The 17,572-nt window shown below is 55.5% G+C and overlaps 2 protein-coding genes across 2 annotated transcripts; one reads left to right on the forward strand and one right to left on the reverse strand.

Moving 5' to 3' along the window:
• Nucleotides 1-1,107: 1,107 nt before the first annotated feature.
• TMEM127 (transmembrane protein 127) lies at nt 1,108-10,231 on the reverse strand. The gene is made up of 3 exons (XM_079328789.1): nt 10,100-10,231; nt 6,045-6,209; nt 1,108-1,432 (listed from the first exon to the last, which is right to left on the reverse strand). Exons 2-3 carry the CDS (start codon nt 6,199-6,201, stop codon nt 1,125-1,127), a joined length of 465 nt encoding a protein of 154 aa, XP_079184915.1. The 5' UTR covers nt 6,202-6,209; nt 10,100-10,231; the 3' UTR covers nt 1,108-1,124.
• A 1,083-nt stretch (nt 10,232-11,314) lies between these two features.
• Nucleotides 11,315-16,976, forward strand: CIAO1 (cytosolic iron-sulfur assembly component 1). The gene is made up of 7 exons (XM_079328938.1): nt 11,315-11,503; nt 12,113-12,261; nt 12,629-12,740; nt 13,656-13,747; nt 14,267-14,459; nt 15,718-15,796; nt 16,700-16,976. Exons 1-7 carry the CDS (start codon nt 11,365-11,367, stop codon nt 16,938-16,940), a joined length of 1,005 nt encoding a protein of 334 aa, XP_079185064.1. The 5' UTR covers nt 11,315-11,364; the 3' UTR covers nt 16,941-16,976.
• The last annotated feature ends 596 nt before the right edge of the window (nt 16,977-17,572 follow it).

A 17,572-nucleotide genomic window follows, 5' to 3' on the forward strand; every position in this document is an offset into this window, starting at 1 on the left:
CAGGGTCCAGCAGTGCCAGGCTCAGGCTGTGGCTGTGCCAGACTCAGTGTCCAGCAGTGCCAGGGTCAGGGTCCAGCAGTGCCAGGTGGTGTCCGGCTGTGCCAGGGTCAGGGTCCAGCAGTGCCTGGTGGTGTCCGGCAGTGCCAGGGTCAGGCTGTGGCTGTGCCAGGCTCAGTGTCCGGCAGTGCCAGGGTCAGTGTCCAGCAGTGCCAGGGTCAGGCTGTGGCTGTGCCAGGGTCAGTGTCCAGCAGTGCCAGGTCAGGCTGTGGCTGTGCCAGGGTCAGGCTGTGACTGTGCCAGGGTCAGGGTCCGGCAGTGCCAGGTCAGGCTGTGGCTGTGCCAGGGTCAGTGTCCAGCAGTGCCAGGTCAGGCTGTGGCTGTGCCAGGGTCAGGCTGTGACTGTGCCAGGGTCAGTGTCCAGCAGTGCCAGGGTCAGGGTCAGGCCGTGCCAGGTGGTGTCTGGCTGTGCCACGCTTGGTGTCAGGCCATGTTGGGGTCAGGGTCTGGCCATGCCAGGCCTGGTGTCTGACTGTGCCAGGGTCAAGTTCTGGCCATGCCAGGGTCAGGCTGTGGCTGTGCCAGGGTCAGGCTGTGGCTGTGCCAGGCTCAGTGTCCAGCAGTGCCAGGGTCAGGCCATGGCTGTGCCACGGTCAGACTGTGGCCGTTCCAGGCCTGATGTCCAACCATTCCAGGCCCAATCTCTGGCAGTTCCATGCCCAGTCTCTGGCAGTTCCATGCCCAATCTCTGGCAGTTCCATGCCCAATCTCTGGCTGTTCCATGCCCAGTCTCTGGCAGTTCCATGCCCAGTCTCTGGCAGTTCCATGCCCAATCTCTGGCAGTTCCATGCCCAGTCTCTGGCAGTTCCATGCCCAATCCCTGGCAGTTCCATGCCCAGTCTCTGGCAGTTCCATGCCCAATCTCTGGCAGTTCCATGTCCAGTCTCTGGCAGTTCCATGCCCAGTCTCTGGCAGTTCCATGCCCAGTCCCTGGCAGTTCCATGCCCAATCTCTGGCAGTTCCATGCCCAGTCTCTGGCAGTTCCATGCCCAATCTCTGGCTGTTCCATCCCCAGCCCATCCCCATCCCCATCCCCATCCCCATCCCCATCCCCATGTCCAGCCGTGTCAGGGCGTGTAGGCGGGTGGGGGCTGGAACTGATTGACCACCTCGTACTCGGGGCCGTAGGGCTCGGCCTCCTCCATCTCAGAGAGCAGCTCCAGGGCCTGCTCCTCCTCCTCGCTGGGGTAGTGCCGCAGCAGGTTGGCAGCCGTGGCCAGGATGGAGGCGCCGCCCGCCCCCGCCACCAGGTAGAAGCTGACGGCGAAGGTGACGAACACCTGAGAGCCGTGGTACTTCTTGTGCTGCTGCTGCTGGGCCAGGAGCAGCTCCGAGGCCCAGTAACAGAACCCGATCACTGTGGCACACTGAAGAACTGGGGAGAGAGAGAAATGGGGAAAAACACTGAAAAAATGGGTTAGATTGGGGAATAACACAGAAAAAATGGGTTAGATGGGGGTGGATTGGGGTTTGGGTCCTCAGTAACAGAACCCGATCACTGTGGCACACTGAAGAACTGGGAGAGAGAAAAATGGGGAAAAACACAGAAAAAATGGCTTAGATTGGGGAATAACACAGAAAAAATGGGTTAGAGTGGGGAATAACACAGAAAAATGGGTTAGATTGGGGAAAAACACTGAAAAAATGGGTTAGAGTGGGGAAAAACACAGAAAAAATGGGTTAGATTGGGGAATAACACAGAAAAAATGGGTCAGATTGGGGTGGATTTGGGGTTTGGGTCCCCAGTAACAGAACCCGATCACTGTGGCACACTGAAGAACTGGGGAGAGAGAGAAATGGGGAAAACCACTGAAAAAATGGGTTAGATTGGGGAAAAACACAGAAAAAATGGGTTAGATTGGGGAATAACACAGAAAAAATGGGTTGGATGGGGGAAAATGGGTTAGATCAGGGTGGGTTTGGGGTTTGGGGTTTGGGGTTTGGGGTTCGGGTCCTCAGTAACAGAACCCGATCACTGTGGCACACTGAAGAACTGGGGAGAGAGAAAAATGGGGAAAAACACTGAAAAATGGGTTAGAGTGGGGAATAACACAGAAAAATGGGTTAGATTGGGGAAAACCACAGAAAAATGGGTTAGATTGGGGAAAAATGGGTTAGATCAGGGTGGGTTTGGGGTTTGGGTCCCCAGTAACAGAACCCGATCACTGTGGCACACTGAAGAACTGGGGAGAGAGAGAAATGGGGAAAAACACTGAAAAAATGGGTTAGAGTGGGGAATAACAAAGAAAAAATGGGTTAGATTGGGGAATAACACAGAAAAAATGGGTTGGATGGGGAAAATGGGTTAGATCAGGGTGGGTTTGGGGTTTGGGGTTTGGGGTTTGGGTCCTCAGTAACAGAACCCGATCACTGTGGCACACTGAAGAACTGGGAGAGAGAAAAATGGGGAAAAACACTGAAAAAATGGGTTAGAGTGGGGAAAAACACAGAAAAATGGGTTAGATTGGGGAATAACACAGAAAAAATGGGTTAGAGTGGGGAAAAATGGGTTAGATTGGGGTGGATTTGGGGTTTGGGATTTGGGGTTTGGGGTTTGGGTCCCCAGTAACAGAACCCGATCACTGTGGCACACTGAAGAACTGGGGAGAGAGAGAAATGGGGAAAAACACTGAAAAAATGGGTTAGAGTGGGGAAAAACACAGAAAAAATGGGTTAGATTGGGGAATAACACAGAAAAAATGGGTTAGATTGGGGTGGATTTGGGGTTTGGGTCCTCAGTAACAGAACCCGATCACCGTGGCACACTGAAGAACTGGGGAGAGAAAAATGGGGAAAACACTGAAAAAATGGGTTAGATTGGGGAAAAACACAGAAAAAATGGGTTAGATTGGGGAAAAACACAGAAAAATGGGTTAGATTGGGGAATAACACAGAAAAAATGGGTTAGATTGGGGTGGATTTGGGGTTTGGGGTTTGGGGTTTGGGTCCCAATCACTATGGGCACTGCAGCACTGGGAAACATGAAAAAAATGGGGAATTTTGATGCTTTTTTAAGCAATTTTTGAGGAACTTTTGGGGGGATTTTGTGGGGGATCTTTTTTATTTTGGGGTGAATTTGGGCATTTTTTCATTCCTCAGGGATTTTTCTGGCGGATTTTCACACAAATTTATAAATTTTTTCGCGATTTTTTATCCCTGTATTTTTTTAATTTTCCAGCAAGTTTTGGCTGGATTTTTTTTTTTAATTTTGAAGCAAATTTCTACTTTTTTTGATCAATTCCTGGTGGATTTGGGGGTGTCTCCCACCTATCAGGATGTGAGGGAAGGCGTAGCGCCGGGCGATTTTCAGCTCAAACTTTTAAATTTCCTCGCGATTTTTCATCCCTTTATTTTTGTAATTTTTTAACAAATTTTGGCTGGATTTTTTTTTCTATTTTGGGGTGAATTTCCCCTTTTTTAGGGCAATTCCTGGTGGATTTGGGGGTGTCTCCCACCTGTCAGGATGTGAGCGAAGGCGTAGCGCCGGGTGATTTTCAGCGCGAATTTTTAAATTTCTTTGCGATTTTTCATCCCTTTATTTTTAGCAAATTTTGGCTGGATTTTTTTTTCTATTTTGGGGTGAATTTCCCCTTTTTTGGGGCAATTCCTGCTGGATTTGGGGGTGTCTCCCACCTGTCAGGATGTGAGCAAAGGCGCGGCGCCGGGTGATTTTCAGCGCGAATTTTTAAATTTCTTCGCGATTTTTCATCCCTTTATTTTTGTAATTTTCTAACAAATTTTGGCTGGATTTTTTTTTAAATTTTGAGACTAATTTCCCCTTTTTTTGATCAATTCCTGCTGGATTTGGGGGTGTCTCCCACCTGTCAGGATGTGAGGGAAGGAGCAGCGCCAGGCGATTTTCAGCGCAAATTTTTAAATTTCTTTGCGATTTTTCAACCCTTTTTTTTTATTTTTCCAGCAAATTTTGGCTGGATTTTTTTTTAAATTTTGGGGTGAATTTCCCCTTTTTTTGATCAATTCCTGGTGGATTTGGGGGTGTCTCCCACCTGTCAGGATGTGAGCAAAGGCGCGGCGCCGGGTGATTTTCAGCGCAAATTTTTAAATTTCTTCGCGAATTTCATCCCTTTATTTTTAGATCTTCCAGCAAATTTTGGCTGGATTTTTTTTTTAATTTCAAGATGAATTTCCCCTTTTTTTGATCAATTCCTGGTGGATTTGGGGGTGTCTCCCACCTGTCAGGATGTGAGCGAAGGCGTAGCGCCGGGTGATTTTCAGCGCGAATTTTTAAATTTCTTTGCGATTTTTCATCCCTTTATTTTTAGCAAATTTTGGCTGGATTTTTTTTTCTATTTTGGGGTGAATTTCCCCTTTTTTGGGGCAATTCCTGCTGGATTTGGTGGTGTCTCCCACCTGTCGGGATGTGAGGGAAGGTGCAGCGCCGGGTGATTTTCTTTGCGAATTTCATCCCTTTATTTTTGTAATTTTCTAACAAATTTTGGCTGGATTTTTTTTAAAATTTTGAGACTAATTTCCCCTTTTTTTGATCAATTCCTGGTGGATTTGGGGCTGTCTCCCACCTGTCAGGATGTGAGGGAAGGAGCAGCACCGGGTGATTTTCAGCGCAAATTTTTAAATTTCTTTGCGATTTTTCAACCCTTTTTTTGCAATTTTCCAGCAAATTTTGACTGGATTTTTTTTTAAATTTCAAGATGAATTTCCCCTTTTTTGGGGCAATTCCTGCTGGATTTGGGGGTGCCTCCCACCTGTCAGGATGTGAGGGAAGGAGCAGCGCCGGGTGATTTTCAGCGCGAATTTTTAAATTTCTTGGCGATTTTTCATCCCTTTATTTTTGTAATTTTCTAACAAATTTTGACTGGATTTTTTTTTCTATTTTGGGGTGAATTTCCCCTTTTTTGGGGCAATTCCTGCTGGATTTGGGGGTGTCTCCCACCTGTCAGGATGTGAGCGAAGGCGTAGCGCCGGGTGATTTTCAGCGCGAATTTTTAAATTTCTTCGCGATTTTTCAACCCTTTTTTTTTAATATTCCAACAAATTTTGGCTGGATTTTTTTTTTAATTTCAAGATGAATTTCCCCTTTTTTTGATCAATTCCTGCTGGATTTGGGGGTGTCTCCCACCTGTCAGGATGAGAGGGAAGGTGCAGCGCCGGGCGATTTTCAGCGCCAATTTTATCGCTTTTTTTTTTTAATTTTTAACAAATTTTGACTGGATTTTTTTTTAATTTTGAAGCAAATTTCCCCTTTTTTGGGGCAATTCCTGCTGGATTTGGGGGTGTCTCCCACCTGTCAGGATGTGAGCAAAGGCGCAGCGCCGGGTGATTTTCAGCGCGAATTTTTAAATTTCTTCGCGAATTTCATCCCTTTATTTTTAGATCTTCCAGCAAATTTTGGCTAGATTTTTTTTTTTAATTTTGAAGCAAATTTCTACTTTTTTAGGGCAATTCCTGCTGGATTTGGGGGTGTCTCCCACCTGTCAGGATGTGAGGGAAGGCGCAGCGCCGGGTGATTTTCAGCGCGAATTTTTAAATTTCTTCGCGAATTTCATTCCTTTATTTTTAGATCTTCCAGCAAATTTTGGCTGGATTTTTTTTTTAATTTCAAGATGAATTTCCCCTTTTTTTGGGACAATTCCTGCTGGATTTGGGGCTGTCTCCCACCTGTGAGGATGTGAGGGAAGGTGCAGCGCCGGGTGATTTTCAGCGCGAATTTTATCGCTTTTTTTTTAATTTTTAACAAATTTTGGCTGGATTTTTTTTCCTATTTTGGGGTGAATTTCCCCTTTTTTTGATCAATTCCTGCTGGATTTGGGGGTGTCTCCCACCTGTGAGGATGTGAGGGAAGGTGCAGCGCCGGGTGATTTTCAGTGCGAATTTTTAAATTTCTTTGCGATTTTTCAACCCTTTTTTTTTAATTTTCCAGCAAATTTTGGCTGGATTTTTTTTTAAATTTTGGGGTGAATTTCCCCTTTTTTAGGGCAATTCCTGCTGGATTTGGGGGTGTCTCCCACCTGTCAGGATGTGGGCGAAGGCGTAGCGCCGGGTGATTTTCAGTGCTGGGTGCTTGGGGCCGAAGACGTCGAGCAGAAAAGCGCCGAGGCTGCACAGGATGCCCAGGAAGCAAAAAGCAGCAATGACCCTGAGCAGCAGCACAGTCTGGGGGTTCATGCAGAAATCTGGGGAGAAAAAACCAACATTTGGGTCAGGGGCAGAGAAAAAACGAGATTTCCCAGCAAAAAATGGGATTTTTCGTGAAAAAACGCCCCAAAATTCCGCTTTTTTAAGGAAAAAAAAGGGAAAAAAAATCGTATTTCTGTCCCAAAATATTCACTTTTCCAAGCAAAAAATCAGAAAAAAAAATTTCAGTTTTTCCGAGCAGAAAAATCTGATTTTCCACGCAAAAAAATGGCCCAAAAATTCCACTTTATCAATGGGGGGAAAAAAAAGCAGTTTTTCTAAAAAAATGGCAAAAATGGGGTCAGAGGGACAGAAAAAGGCATTTCCCAGAAAAAAATGTGAATTTTTGTGACAAAAACCCCCAAAATTCCACTTTTTTAAGCAGAAAATTTTTTTAAAAATCTGATTTTCTGCACCAAAAAAACCCCAAAATCCCATTTTTCCAACAACAATATGTTTCTTTGACCAGGAAATCTGATTTTCTGCCCAAAATTCCACTTTTCCAACCAAAAAAAAAAAAAAAGCAATAAAATTTTCGAACAGAAAATCCACTCCTCCCAAAATATCCCAAAAATTCTGATTTTCCACCGTAAAATTTTGTTTTTCCACCCAAATTCTCTGTCCCACCTGGATCCCAGAAGGAAAAGGATTTGGGTGGAAAAGTTGAATTTTGGGGGAATTTTGAGGGAATTTGGGAGAATTTGGCAAATTTTGGGGGAATTTTGAGGGAATTTTGGGAAATTTTGGAGGAATTTGGTGGAATTTTGAATGAATTTTGAGGAATTTTAGAGGGAATTTTGGGGAATTTTGGAGGAATTTTGGGGGATTTTGGAAGGAATTTGGGGGAAATTTTGGGGAATTTTGGGGGATTTTGGAGGAATTTTGAGAAATTTGGGGGAAATTTTGGAGGAAATTTGGGGGAATTATGGGGGAATTTTAGAGGAGTTTTGAATGAATTTTGAGGAATTTTGGGGCATTTGGGGGAATTTTGGAGGAATTTTGGGGGAATTTTGGAAGGAATTTTGGAGCAATTTGGGGGGAATTTTGAGAGAATTTTGAACGAATTTTGAGGGAATTTTGGAGGGAATTTTGAGGGAATTTTGGAAGGAATTTTGGGGTAATTTGGGGGGAATTTTGAGGGAATTTTGGGGGAATTTTGTGGAAGGAACCCAACCATTCCTGGGAAGGAATTCAACAGCAACAGGCTGTGAACTCAAGCAGTAATTAGTGAGTTAATTAGGGGTGACTCCTTGATTAGGGATGAGTCCTGGGGGGGGGGAGCAGTGAGCAAGGCTGGAAAAATGGGAGGGGGAGGGGACAGAAGGTTCTGGAAGGTTCTGTGAGTTTCTGTAAGGTCCTGGAAGGTTCTCTAAAGCTCTGGAAGGTTCTGTAAAGTTCTGGAAGGTTCTGTTGGGCTCTGTTGGGTTCTGTTGGGCTCTGTTGGGCTCTGTTGGGTTCTGTAGGGTTCTGTTGGGTTCTGTTGGGCTCTGTTGGGTTCCGTTGGGTTCTGTTGGGTTCCGTTGGGTTCTGTTGGGTTCTGTTGGGTTCCGTTGGGTTCTGTTGGGTTCTCATTGGGTTCCGTTGGGTTCTGTTGGGTTCTGTTGGGTTCTCTAGGGTTCTGTTGGGCTCTGTTGGGCTCTGTTGGGTTCTGTTGGGCTCTGTTGGGTTCTGTAGGGTTCTGTTGGGTTCTGTTGGGCTCTGTTGGGTTCTGTTGGGCTCTGTAGGGTTCTGTTTGGTTCTGTAGGGCTCTGCTGGGTTCTGTTGGGCTCTGTTGGGCTCTGTTGGGTTCTGTTGGGCTCTGTAGGGTTCTGTTGGGTTCTGTTGGGCTCTGCTGGGTTCTGTTGGGCTCTGTTGGGCTCTGTTGGGTTCTGTTGGGCTCTGTTGGGCTCTGTAGGGTTCTGTTGGGTTCTGTTGGGCTCTGCTGGGTTCTGTTGGGCTCTGTTGGGTTCTGTTGGGCTCTGTAGGGTTCTGTTGGGTTCTGTTGGGCTCTGCTGGGTTCTGTTGGGCTCTGTTGGGTTCTGTTGGGCTCTGCTGGGTTCTGTTGGGCTCTGTTGGGTTCTGTTGGGCTCTGTAGGGTTCTGTTGGGTTCTGTTTGGCTCTGCTGGGTTCTGTTGGGCTCTGTTGGGCTCTGTTGGGTTCTGTTGGGTTCTGTTGGGCTCTGTAGGGTTCTGTTGGGCTCTGTTGGGTTCTGTTGGGCTCTGTAGGGTTCTGTTGTGTTCTGTTGGGCTCTGCTGGGTTCTGTTGGGCTCTGTTGGGCTCTGTTGGGCTCTGTAGGGCTCTGTAGGGTTCTGTTGGGCTCTGTTGGGTTCTGTTGGGCTCTGTTGGGCTCTGTAGGGTTCTGTTGGGTTCTGTTGGGCTCTGTTGGGTTCTGTTGGGCTCTGTTGGGCTCTGTAGGGTTCTGTTGGGTTCTGTTGGGCTCTGTAGGGTTCTGTAGGGTTCTGTAGGGCTCTGTTGGGTTCTGTTGGGCTCTGTTGGGTTCTGTTGGGCTCTGTAGGGTTCTGTTGGGTTCTGTTGGGCTCTGTAGGGTTCTGTAGGGTTCTGTAGGGCTCTGCTGGGTTCTGTTGGGCTCTGTTGGGTTCTGTTGGGCTCTGTTGGGTTCTGTTGGGCTCTGTTGGGTTCTGTTGGGTTCTCTAGGGTTCTGTTGGGTTCTGTTGGGCTCTGTTGGGCTCTGTTGGGTTCTGTTGGGCTCTGTTGGGTTCTGTTGGGCTCTGTAGGGTTCTGTTGGGTTCTGTTGGGCTCTGTAGGGTTCTGTAGGGTTCTGTAGGGCTCTGTTGGGTTCTGTTAGGCTCTGTTGGGTTCTGTAGGGTTCTGTTGGGCTCTGCTGGGTTCTGTTGGGCTCTGTTGGGCTCTGTAGGGTTCTGTTGGGTTCTGTTGGGCTCTGTAGGGTTCTGTAGGGTTCTGTAGGGCTCTGTTGGGTTCTGTTGGGCTCTGTTGGGTTCTGTTGGGCTCTGTAGGGTTCTGTTGGGTTCTGTTGGGCTCTGTAGGGTTCTGTTGGGTTCTGTTGGGCTCTGTAGGGTTCTGTAGGGTTCTGTAGGGCTCTGCTGGGTTCTGTTGGGCTCTGTTGGGCTCTGTTGGGTTCTGTTGGGCTCTGTTGGGTTCTGTTGGGTTCTGTTGGGCTCTGTTGGGCTCTGTAGGGTTCTGTTGGGTTCTGTTGGGCTCTGTTGGGTTCTGTTGGGCTCTGTTGAGCTCTGTTGGGTTCTGTAGGGCTCTGCTGGGTTCTGTTGGGCTCTGTTGGGTTCTGTTGGGCTCTGTTGGGCTCTGTAGGGCTCTGTTGGGCTCTGTTGGGCTCTGTTGGGTTCTGTAGGGCTCTGTTGGGCTCTGTTGGGTTCTGTTGGGCTCTGTTGGGCTCTGTAGGGTTCTGTTGGGTTCTGTTGGGCTCTGTTGGGTTCTGTAGGGTTCTGTAGGGTTCTGTTGGGTTCTGTTGGGCTCTGTTGGGTTCTGTAGGGCTCTGTTGGGCTCTGTTGGGTTCTGTTGGGTTCTGTTGGGCTCTGTTGGGTTCTGTTGGGCTCTGTAGGGTTCTGTTGGGTTCTAAAAGGTTCTGTAAGGTTGTGTTGGGCTCGGGGCTCTATAAGGCTCTCTAAGGTTCTATAGGTTTCTGTAAGGTTCTGTAGGGTTCTCTAAAGCTCTAGAAAGTTCTATAGGGTTCTATAGGGCTCTATAGGGTTCTATAGGGCTCTAACAGGTTCTATAGGGTTCTATAAGGTTCTATAGGGTTCTATAGGGTTCTATAAGGTTCTATAGGGTTCTATAAGTTTCTATAGGGTTCTATAGGGTTCTATAGGGTTCTATTGGATTCTATAGGGTTCTATAGGGTTCTATAGGGTTCTAGAAGGTTCTATAGGGTTCTATAGGGTTCTAGAAGGTTCTGCAGGGTTCTGCAGGCTCTCACCTCGCAGCAGCTCGGGCTGCACGGGGCCCAGCACGTCGGCCACGCCCAGCTCCTGGCGCGCGCAGGTGCCGCCGTGGATGCGCAGCCAGGCGGGCTCGGCCAGCGCGGTGCAGAGCGCCGTCACCGCCAGCGCGCCCGGCAGCGCCGAGGCCAGGCTGCGCTCCGGCTGCTTGGGCAGCGCCGCGCCCGCCCGGCGCCGCCGCGACACCGCCACCGCGCCCGCGTACATGGCTGGGGGAACGGCAACGGGAATGGAACGGGAACGGGGAATGGGGAATGGGGACAGGGAACCAGGAACGGGAACGGGGAACCAGGACAGGGAACGGGGAACGGAAACGGGAACCAGGAACAGGGAACGGAACGGGGAACGGGGAACGGGGAACGGGGAACGGGAACCAGGAACAGGGAACGGAACGGGGAACCGGGACAGGGAATGGGGACAGGGAACGGGGAACGGGAAACGGGGAACGGAACGGGGAACGGGGACTGGAACCGGGAATAGGAACGGGAACAGAGAACCGGGGATGGGAACCGGGAACCAGAGAACAGGAACTGGAAATGGGGATGGGAATGGGGAATTGGGAACCAGGAACGGGAACCGGGGAACGGGAACCGGGGATGGGAGCACTAGGAATGGGGACGGGGATGGGATGGGAACGGGAACAGGAACGGGAACCGGGAAACAGGAATGGGACAGGAACAGGAATCAGGAACGGGAACGGGAATGGAACAGGAAAAGGGACAGGGAATAGGACCTGGAACACCGGGAATGGAACCGGGAGCAGGAACGGAACCGGGAATGGAACCCGGAGCGTGGAGCGGCGGGAACAGGGGGGAGGGGAAGAGGCAGCCGGGCCCGGGGCAGAGACACCCGGGGCACCGGTACCGGGACAACACCCGCTCTGCGGTACCGGTACCGGCTAAAGCACAACCGGCCGCGGGTCAGCCACACCCGCCCGGGATAACCGGCACCGCCTCCGGATCCCACACCCGCCCCGGGACTCCCGGCACCCTCCCCGGGATAACCGGCACCGGCTCCGGATCCCGGCACCCGCCCCGGGTTCACCGGCAGCGGCTCCCGGCACCGTTCCCGCGTCCCCCGCTCCCGGCGCGCGCTCCGAACCCCCCTGGCAGCGGCCCGGTGCCGGTGCGGGTGCCGGTGTCAGTCCCGATCCCGGCAGCGGCTCCGGCCCCGCCCCGCCGCACTTCCGCTTCCGGCCCCGTTCCGCTTCCGGGCGCGCTCCGGTTCCGGTTCCGGCGCCGCCATGCCCGAGGCGCTGTCGCTGCTGTGCCGGGTCTCCGCGCACCCCGAGTCCCGCTGCTGGGCGCTGGCCTGGAGCCCCAGCGGGGCGCTGCTCGCCTCCTGCGGCGGAGACCGCACCGTGCGCGTCTGGGGCCGCGACGGTGAGCGGCTGCGGGGAACCGGGACCGGGCCGGGTGCGGGGAACCGGGACCGGCTGCGGGGAACCGGGACCGGCTGTGAGGAACCGGGACCGGCTGCGGGGAACCGGGATTGAACCGGGAGCGGGTGCGGACGGTCCGGGGCTGGGAATGGACAGTGCGCGGGGACCGGGGTGAGAACGGGGCTGAGAGACCTGAGCCCTGTCTGTCTGTCCCCTCTCCCCCTGTCCCTGTCCCCTGTCCCCTGTCCCCTGTCCCTGTCCCCTGTCCCTGTCCCTGTCCCCTGTCCCTGTCCCTGTCCCCTGTCCCTTGTCCCCCTGTCCCTGTCCCTGTCCCCTGTCCCCTGTCCCTGTCCCCTGTCCCCTCTCCCCCTGTCCCTGTCCCTGTCCCCTGTCCCTGTCCCTGTCCCTGTCCCCTCTCCCCTGTCCCTGTCCCTGTGTCCCTGTCCCTGTCCCCTGTCCCCTGTCTCTGTCCCTGTCCCCTGTCCCTGTCCCTGTCCCCTGTCCCTGTCCCTGTGTCCCTGTCCCCTGTCCCTGTCCCTGTCCCCTGTCCCTGTCCCTGTCCCTGTCCCCTGTCCCTGTCCCCTGTCCCTGTCCCTGTCCCTGTCCCCAGGCACAGGCTGGTCGTGCCGGGCGGTTCTGGCCGATGGCCACCAGCGCACGGTTCGCAGGGTGGCCTGGTCACCCTGTGGTCAGTTCCTGGCCTCGGCCAGCTTCGATGGCACCACCTGCATCTGGAAACGGCAGCACGACGGCTTCGAGGTGGGGCCAGCGGGCACCTGGGGGACACCTGGGACACCTGGGGGACACCTGGGACACCTGGGGGGCACCTGGGACACCTGGGACACCTGGGGGGCACCTGGGACACCTGGGGACACCTGGAACACCCCAGAGCCACCCCAGAGCCACCTGTGCCCCCCCTTTGTCCCCAGCCCCCCCCAGTTCCCCTCCCCATTTCCCCCTCCTAGGCAGATTTTGGGGTTCCCCTCCCCCCATCCCCCCCTCCCCGCTGTATTTTGGGGTTCCCCTCCCCCCATCCCCCCCTCCCCGCTGTATTTTGGGGTTCCCCTCCCCCCATCCCCCCCTCCCCGCTGTATTTTGGGGTGCCAGCCCTGCCCTGCCCCCACAGGTGGTGGCCACGCTGGAGGGGCACGAGAACGAGGTGAAGTCGGTGGCCTGGGCACCCTCGGGGTCACTGCTGGCCACCTGCAGCAGGGACAAGAGTGTCTGGGTCTGGGAGGGTGAGTGGGGCACCTGGGACACTGACCAGTGACCAGAGTGACCACACTGACCAGTGACCACAGTGACCACTGTGACCAGTGACCCCTGGGACACTGACCACAGTGACCACAGTGACCACACTGACCCCACCTGCAGCAGGGACAAGAGTGTCTGGGTCTGGGAGGGTGAGTGGGGCACCTGGGACACTGACCAGAGTGACCACACTGACCCCTGGGACACTGACCAGTGACCAGAGTGACCACAGTGACCAGTGACCCCTGGGACACTGACCAGAGTGACCACAGTGACCACACTGACCAGTGACCACAGTGACCCCTGGGACCACAGTGACCAGTGACCAGAGTGACCACACTGACCAGTGACCAGAGTGACCCCTGGGACACTGACCAGTGACCAGAGTGACCACACTGACCAGTGACCAGAGTGACCCCTGAGACACTGACCAGAGTGACCAGTGACCAGAGTGACCCCACAGTGACCACACTGACCACAGTGACCTCACTGACCCCCCATTCACCCCCCCAGACACCCCTGATCCCACTGGCCCCTGACCCCACCAACCCAACCCTGCTGTCCCCTGTCCCTGTCCCTGTCCCCTGTCCCCTGTCCCACTGTCCCCTGTCCCCTGTCCCCTGTCCCCTGTCCCCTGTCCCTGTCCCTGTCCCTGTCCCCTGTCCCTGTCCCTGTCCCCTGTCCCCTGTCCCTGACCCCTGTCCCTGTCCCCTGTCCCTGACCCCTGTCCCCTGTCCCTGTCCCTGTCCCCTGTCCCTGACCCCTGTCCCCTGTCCCTGTCCCTGTCCCCTGTCCCTGTCCCCTGTCCCTGTCCCCTCTCCCTGACCCCTGTCCCTGTCCCCTGTCCCTGTCCCCTGTCCCTGTCCCTGTCCCCTGTCCCTGACCCCTGTCCCTGTCCCCAGTGGACGAGGAGGAGCAGGAGTTCGAGTGTGTCAGTGTGCTCAGCGCCCACACGCAGGACGTCAAACACGTGGTGTGGCACCCCAGCCAGGAGGTGAGGGGACATGGGGACACCTGGGGACACACAGGGGACATGGGGACACCTGGGGACACACAGGGGACACCCAAGCTCCCAAAGGAACCCCCAAGGACCCTCAGAGACCCCCAGAGCCCCCAAACTCCCCCAGGGTCCCATCCTGAGACCTCCAAACCCTGCAGGGTCCCATTCCTGTCCCCAGCTCAGCCCTGTGTCCCCATGTCCCCTGTGTCACTGCCCAGCTGCTGGCCAGTGCCAGCTACAATGACACGGTGTGATTGCTGTCCCCTGTGTCCCCATGTCCCCTGTGTCACTGTCCCAGCTGCTGGCCAGTGCCAGCTACAATGACACGGTGTGATTGCTGTCCCCATGTCCCCTGTGTCACTGTCCCAGCTGCTGGCCAGTGCCAGCTACGATGACACGGTGTGATTGCTGTCCCCATGTCCCCTGTGTCACTGTCCCCAGCTGCTGGCCAGTGCCAGCTACGATGACACGGTGTGATTGGTGTCCCCATGTCCCCTGTGTCACTGTCCCCAGCTGCTGGCCAGTGCCAGCTACGATGACACGGTGCGCCTGTACCGCGAGGACGATGACGACTGGGTGTGCTGTGCCACCCTGGAGGGTCACACCTCCACCGTCTGGGCAGTGGCCTGGGACAGCTCTGGCCAGCGCCTGGTGTCCTGCAGCGATGACCGCACCCTGCGCGTGTGGCAGCGCTCCCAGGGACACGGTGAGGGACAGGATGGGGACAGGGACAGGGGACAGGGGACAGGGATGGGGACAGGGGACAGGGATGGGGACAGACGACAGACAGGGACAGGGGACTCGTGTCCTGCAGCGATGACCGCACCCTGCGCGTGTGGCAGCGCTCCCAGGGACACGGTGAGAGACAGGGGACAGACAGGGGACGGGGACAGGGGACAGGGATGGGGATAGGGACAGGGGACAGGGATGGGGACAGGGGACAGACATGGGACAGGGACGGGGACAGGGGACAGACAGGGACAGGGGACTCGTGTCCTGCAGCGATGGCCGCACCCTGCGCGTGTGGCAGCGCTCCCAGGGACACGGTGAGGGACAGGGTGGGGACAGGGACAGGGGACAGGGACGGGGACAGGGGACAGACAGGGGACAGGGAAAGGAGGGGGAGGCAGAGGGAAAAGGGAGGGTGGAGAAAAGGAGAAGGGGAAGGAAGAAGGAGGAAAAGGGGAGAGGGGGAAAAGGGGGAGGGAGGAAAAGAGGGAGGGGGAGGCAATGAAGAAGCAAAAGGGAGAGGAGAGAGGGAAGTGAGAAAGAGAGGGTGGGATGGAGGGGGAGGGAGGTGTCCTGCTGTCCCCATGTCCCTGCTGTCCCCATGTCCCTGCTGTCCCCATGTCCCTGCTGTCCCAATGTCCTGCTGTCCCCAATGTCCCTGCTATCCCAATGTCCTGCTGTCCCCAATGTCCCTGCTGTCCCCATGTCCCTGCTGTCCCCAATGTCCTGCTGTCCCCATGTCCCTGCTGTCCCAATGTCCTGCTGTCCCCAATGTCCTGCTGTCCCAATGTCCTGCTGTCCCCATGTCCCTGCTGTCCCAATGTCCCTGCTGTCCCCAATGTCCCTGCTGTCCCAATGTCCCTGCTGTCCCCAATGTCCTGCTGTCCCAATGTCCCTGCTGTCCCAATGTCCCTGCTGTCCCCAATGTCCTGCTGTCCCAATGTCCCTGCTGTCCCCAATGTCCTGCTGTCCCCATGTCCCTGCTGTCCCAAATGTCCCTGCTATCCCAATGTCCTGCTGTCCCCATGTCCCTGCTGTCCCCAATGTCCCTGCTGTCCCCATGTCCCTGCTGTCCCAATGTCCTGCTGTCCCAATGTCCCTGCTATCCCAATGTCCTGCTGTCCCAATGTCCTTGCTGTCCCCAATGTCCCTGCTGTCCCAATGTCCTGCTGTCCCCAATGTCCCTGCTGTCCCAATGTCCTGCTGTCCCCAATGTCCCTGCTGTCCTGTCACAGGCAGTGGCACAGAGCCCAGCTGGAAATGTGTGTGCACCCTGTCCGGGTACCACGGGCGCAGCATCTACGACGTGGCCTGGTGAGTGTGGGGACACTGGGGGACATGGGGACATTGGGGACACTGGGGATAGAAGGAACATCTAGGGACACTGGCACAGTGGGGATATTGGTGACACTGGGGCACCAGGGACAATGGGGACACTGGGACATTGGTGATAGTGGTGACACCTCACTGGGGCCCTGTGACCCTCCAGATGCATCTCCCTGGTGACCTCTCCAAGTGCCACCTCCCTGGGACTCTGTCCCCTCCCTGACCCCTGTGCCCTGGTGGTGCCTGCAGGTGCCCCCTGTCCCCTCCATGTCCCCCCTGTCCCCTCCATGTCCCCCCTGTCCCTTGGCTCTCCCCTGCAGGTGCCCTCTGTCCCCCCAGACTGCTGTCCCCTCTGTGACCCCCTTGTCTCCCCTGAGCACTGACCTTGTCCTCTGTCCCCTTGCTGTCCCCAGGTGTCCCCTGTCCCCGCTGATGCTGTCCCCGCTCTGTCCCAGGTGTCCCCTGTCCCCTCTGACCCTGTCCCTGTCCCCTGGCTGTCGCAGGTGTCCCTTGTCCCCATCCCCTGTCCCTGCTGATCTTGTCACCTGTCCCCTCTGACCCTGTCGCGTAACGCTGTCCCTGTCCCCGTTGTGCAGGTGTCCCCTGTCCCCTGTCCCTGACGCTGTCCCCTGTCCCCACAAGTGTCCCCTGTCCCTGTCCCCTGTCCCCTGTCCCTGATGCTGTCCCCATCCCTGGCAGGTGTTCCCCGTCCCCTGTTCCTGACGCTGTCCCTGCTGTGCAGGTGTCCCTGCTGTCTCTGTCCTTGTCCCTGCTGTCCCTGACGCTGTCCCCTGTCCCCGCAAGTGTCCCCTGACGGGGGCGGTGGCCACGGCATGCGGTGACGATGCCGTGCAGGTGTCCCCTGTCCCTGACACTGTCCCTGTCCCGCAGGTGTCCCCTGACGGGGGCGGTGGCCACGGCGTGCGGTGACGATGCCGTGCGTGTGTTTGAGGAGGCGGTGGCGGTGCCGGGGGCGCCGGTGACCTTCAGCCTGGCGGCGCAGGTGCCGCGCGCGCACGCGCAGGACGCCAACGGCGTGGCCTGGCACCCGCGGGAGCCGGGGCTGCTGGCGTCCTGCGGGGACAGCGGGGACATCGCCTTCTGGCAGTACCAGCGCCCCGAGGGGCTCTGAGCGGGGCCGCCCCTGGCTGCTGGGAGCCGACTGTGGGAGCCTCCTGTGGCTGCTGGGAGCTGACTGTGGGAGCCTCCTGTGGCTACTGGAGCCTCCTGTGGGAGCCTCCTGTGGCTACTGGAGCCTCCTGTGGCTACTGGAGCTGACTGTGGGAGCCTCCTGTGGCTGCTGGAACCTCCTGTGGCTGCTGGAACCTCCTGTGGCTACTGGAGCCTCCTGTGGCTGCTGGGAGCCGACTGTGGGAGCCTCCTGTGGCTACTGGAGCCTCCTGTGGCTGCTGGGAGCCGACTGTGGGAGCCTCCTGTGGCTACTGGAGCCTCCTGTGGCTGCTGGGAGCCGACTGTGGGAGCCTCCTGTGGCTACTGGAGCCTCCTGTGGCTGCTGGGAGCCGACTGTGGGAGCCTCCTGTGGCTACTGGAGCCTCCTGTGGCTGCTGGGAGCCGACTGTGGGAGCCTCCTGTGGCTGCTGGAGCCTCCTGTGGCTGCTGGAACCTCCTGTGGGAACCTCCTGTGGCTGCTGGAGCCGCCTGTGGGAACCTCCTGTGGCTGCTGGAACCTCCTGTGGCTGCTGGAGCCTCCTGTGGCTGCTGGAGCCTCCTGTGGCTGCTGGAGCCTCCTGTGGCTGCTGGAGC

Source organism: Erithacus rubecula (genome assembly GCF_903797595.1).
Source record: "Erithacus rubecula genome assembly, chromosome: 29".
Taxonomy (NCBI): Eukaryota; Metazoa; Chordata; class Aves; order Passeriformes; family Muscicapidae; genus Erithacus; species Erithacus rubecula.